The sequence below is a fragment of the Protobothrops mucrosquamatus genome, unplaced genomic scaffold (assembly GCF_001527695.2).
Source record: "Protobothrops mucrosquamatus isolate PMUCROS unplaced genomic scaffold, P.Mucros_1.0 scaffold1352, whole genome shotgun sequence".
NCBI classification, from domain to species: Eukaryota; Metazoa; Chordata; class Lepidosauria; order Squamata; family Viperidae; genus Protobothrops; species Protobothrops mucrosquamatus.
The window spans coordinates 26,989-31,576 of record NW_015387546.1 but is presented as its reverse complement, the minus strand read 5'-3'; the positions used below and the strand labels follow the sequence as shown (position 1 = coordinate 31,576).

Below are 4,588 nucleotides of genomic sequence, written 5' to 3'. Positions count from 1 at the left end.
ACCCCTCTGGAATTCGTAAGAGTTCTTTCATTTTCCACAAGAACATAAACAATTACAATTAACATTAGTTTAATAATAATAATAATAAAGTTGGAAGGGACCTTGGAGGTCATCAAGTCCAACCCCCTGCTCAGGCAGGAACCCTACATTAGTTGTAAGATGGTGGTGCCTGGATCGGCTGCGGCTGCATTGGCTCTCGAAGGTGAAAAGTTTTGGGAGGGATATTAAGGGATATAGGCCACATGATCAGGAAGATTTTAATGTGTTTGAGCAGCGTGGTGGAACTAAGGTAACATACAACATACGACTGACAATCTTTGCTGGCATGGCGAGCTTCTAGCTGTTTCGGAACTGTTGGTGAGACCGTTAAAAGTCGTTGGCATTGTTTGAAATTGTTCTGCCGGCAGCAAGATCTGACTGCTGGCCCAGTGACGGATTCTATTGCAAATCAGGGCTGTTTCCAAAGGAGGCAGAGGAGAGAGGTTCTGGGGTTTATGGAACAAAGGAACTGGATGAGGCTGTTGGCAGGCCCAGAGGATGGGACATAGGCTTTTGGAGGAGTTGATGGTGGCAGCAGGGTGCTCTAGGGGTGAAAAGAAGCAAGGCCTCTTTAAGGAAAAGGTGGAAGAGACAGGATCAGAAAGACGAAAGGAGGCAAGCTTGTCATGCAGGAATACAAGCTAATTAGAGGGCTAATCCATATGGAGCTCCATTTCATCTGTCCTGTTTGCCATCATTCATTCCCTAAAGACTAAAATGGAAGATCTGTAACTTGAGCTGGCCACGAACAAGGTGTGTATATCGGAGGTGATGACCTTTTGAGAGTTGTATGCAATGAAATTTCATTTTGATGCATGCCGATAGGTGTACATTCAAAGTGACAACAAAGTTGTTGTTGTTGTTGTTAATATAAAAGAGAAGAGATAATTTTACCAAGCAACATTCTTAAATAATAACAACAATGCAAAGAAACAAAAATCCTCTTAATCCTAATCCCATTTATAGTAGTAAAGTAATCCTGTTTTGCCTTCCACAAGAAGGGTAGCACTGAATAACTAGGTGATTGATTTTATTTCATTTAATGCTTCTGTTGTAGGCTATGTTCTTCTTTCAAATTTATCAGTTGACACTATAATTTCTTAGAAGGAAGGGAAACTATATTTATTGTGTCAATATTATAGTATAAGTAAAGGAGACATTAACCTTGTTTATGATAATTAACTATATTTATTATTGTTAGTTAAATACATGTACCCAGACAATATGCTGTTTGCTAAATATTGAAAATGTTACCTGGAAAAACCCCAACCCCAACCCCAACTCCAACCCTAACCCAAATCTCAGTCCTAATCCTGACCCAATTTTATCCCCAACCCTATTAAAACTAATAAAATTTATTTAAAAAAGGAGACATTAACCTTGATTCCTTTGCTCATTACACTTGCCTAATAGTAGAAAACAGAATACATAGATCCATATGGTTAGGAGAAGCCATTGAGGATTGAGGATTCCAAATCAGTGTAGGAACCACATTAAATGAATTTAATGAAGGGGAAATCACCACTTCCCTAATAATTTGTTCCTTTGTAGAATATTGTTCATTAAATACATTTTTCTATGTGCTACATCTTCATAGACTAAACAGGCAGATAGATATCTTCTAAATTCATGTTATAATTAAGGAACTTCTGGAAAACAAATGAGTGCCTATTGCCACTCTTCTAACAGTCTTAGATCTAAATCTTTCAAATTCCCCCAAGTCTTCAGCAAAACAACAAAATAATATATTTACAGGTAGTATCCCACATATAAAATGTCCTAAATTCTCTAGATAGGCAAGGCATCAAGCGTCAGTTTTGGCATCTTCTAGGTATAAATATTTTCCCAAGATACCTAACATTCTCATAATAGCTGTTCAATTCTTTTTTATTATTATTATGGCTTGGCTGGCTTTTATTGATTGGCATAATTCATTCCCTACACTATTTCTGGGCACATTAATTGTATTGCCTTATTCTTTTAATTGGATATTGCTCAGGGAATTTAAACTAAAGGGCAGCCAAGAAATATAATAAACAATGAAATAACGTTTAAGTAAACAAATAAATAAAACAAATACTTTTTCCCAGTTGATCTGGTTGTATTCTAGGCTATTCATTTTTGCCTTGCTATAGATGTTTAGTATTGATGGAACAATAAATATTTATACCAGGATATAAAGAACAGCAAAAAAGCTTTAATTTTGAAGCTTAGATTTATTGCTATCAATGAATTTTGGAGGCTGCCTAGTAATAGTTGACAAACAAACAGGGTAGAAATTAAATATGATGATACAATCATTCTCCGAGTATTGAAGTCAAAGGAGTCTTAATGTATAATCCTCAATTTTTCAAGCAAATATCTCAATAGCCGCATCTCATAACAACTGAGATAAACATTTTCTGATAACCTTATTAAATGTGTTACTCTGGAAACTAAAAGTGCTTGGATCTGAAAAGCAGTTATCTTATCATGCTAAACAAAACAAAACAAAACAGATGTCTGTAGAGATACTCAGTCATCCAGGCAATGGTTGCCCCAAAGATGCTTTTTCAAAAGCCAACTGGACTTTCTTTGTTTTTACTTGAAGATATTTTGCTTCTCATCCAAGAAGCTTCTTTAGTTCTAGAATTCTTGGATGAGAAGTGAAACCTCTTCAAGGAAAATTGAAGAAAGTCCAGTTGCCTTTTGAAAAAGCACATTTGGAAAAACAAAACAAAGAGATCTGGAAATAGTATATTATTGAAATTTTAGTAAGCAGCTACTTACCTGATAAAAGCTAATGATATTACATAGTCATTATTAACAGTAATAGTCCAGTCGCAGTCTCTGCTATGGGGATAGGGATGTGGGAAATTTGGTGAAAGAATGAAACCCGATGATCCTGTCAGATTGCCTCCACAAGGTGCTGTGAACGAATTAAACAAAGAATGTAAAAAAAGAGAATTGCATCCCACAGTATAAGCAATAAGCAAAGTAAAAACAAACAAACAAACAAACAAACATTATCTTTGGGTTGTACAAAGAAACAGGCTAATTTATTCTATTTTTCAGTACCTCTAAATTAATTCTGGTCAAAGAAACAGGAAGGGAGTCACCTCTTAAGGATAACCAAAGAGAGAAGCAACCTAGAACTAAGGAGAAACTTCCTGACAGTTAGAACAATTAACTAGTGGAACAACCTGCCTCCAGAAGCGGTGAATGCGCCAACACTGGAAGTTTTTAAGAAGAAACTGGACAGCCATTTGTCCAAAATGGTATAAGGTTTCCTGCCTGAGCAGGAGGTTGGACTAGATGACCTCCGAGGTCCCTTCCAACTTTATCATTATTATTATTTATTATAGCTACCTTTCTGTTGCCTTAACCTTTATTTGGAAAGTGCTACTCTGAATATACCATGTGAATATTGAATCATATAAAGAGAACCAGCATTTAATAATGGATATATAAAAAAGATAGGTTAGGAACAAGATGCAAAAAAGTACATTTGACAGGAAACATATGAAAATGACATTGCATATTAAGGCAGAGTTTATCACTAACATAATTTTCTTATATAACTAAAACTCCTGGAAGCTGTACTTGCAACAAATTTTGACAACATAAATATTTTTCTTGTTATGCAACATTAGATTTGTATGTTTCTCTTGATTTTTTAATGTTCTTCCATATATGTTTTATGCTCTACATTTTCTTATTAATTGTATAAGTAAATGGATCTAGGAATACAGTAATTCACATTTGAAATTATTTTTATTTGCTTAGTTTGGCAATGGATTTGCCAGAGGGGAACCCATTTATGATAACATGATTTATGTAAATATTTATTTGCTTTTATAATTACAAAAGGAAGACACAGTTTACAGTATAATCCAATGTTTATAGACTAGAGTTTAATATCAAGAGAGGAATCTTCAAGGCGACTCATCATCATCAATCATGTTTGTTATTGCACTGATTCCTTTGTCAACAATACTGAACAAGTCAAATTATTAAATATCAAAAATATCTGCCAGGCTACCTCCTCTCCTTTACATGCATAACCTGAAGCTTAATGGAAAAATACTATCTGAAACAGAATCACTATTAAACACTCTATGTATATAGAGCCAGATATTACAATGGAATTTGAACTGGACAATGTGCCACACTCATTATCAATAGGGGAAAAATAGAGAAAACTGAATGAATCAAGATGTTTATGGAAATAACATCAAGAGTCTGGATGAAAAGTATCACTAAAAGTCGTTGGGTATCCTTCAAGCTGAAAAAATCAAGGGCACTGAAGTCAAGAAAAAGGTTAGAAGTGAATACATCATGACAATGAAGAAGAGCTTAAAATCCAAAGCCAGGGACTTCCGGTGGGACGGCGCGCCGATGGCGGCTCTTTTCGGAGCCGTCCGCTTGGGAAGGCGTCAGAGCCAGCATGAACAGCGGTCAGCAGCTGTTCAGCGGCTTGGAACCTTGTGCCCCGGGAGAAGGGGTCGAGGTGAGTACTCCTGGATAGGAGTAGAGTCCCAAAAGCTCTCCCTTTATCTCGGGAGAGCGA

General features: G+C 36.0%; 1 protein-coding gene across 1 annotated transcript in view; it reads right to left on the bottom strand.

The window, feature by feature from the left end:
- The window catches only part of LOC107292474 (CUB and sushi domain-containing protein 3), a gene marked incomplete at its 5' end in the record, with an annotated part of 196,708 nt that overhangs the window by 166,183 nt on the left and 25,937 nt on the right, over nt 1-4,588 (bottom strand). Inside the window, one exon of the mRNA XM_015821564.1 lies at nt 2,809-2,947. Within this exon, the coding sequence (XP_015677050.1) occupies nt 2,809-2,947 (139 nt within the window). The remainder of the gene's footprint in view (nt 1-2,808; nt 2,948-4,588) is intronic.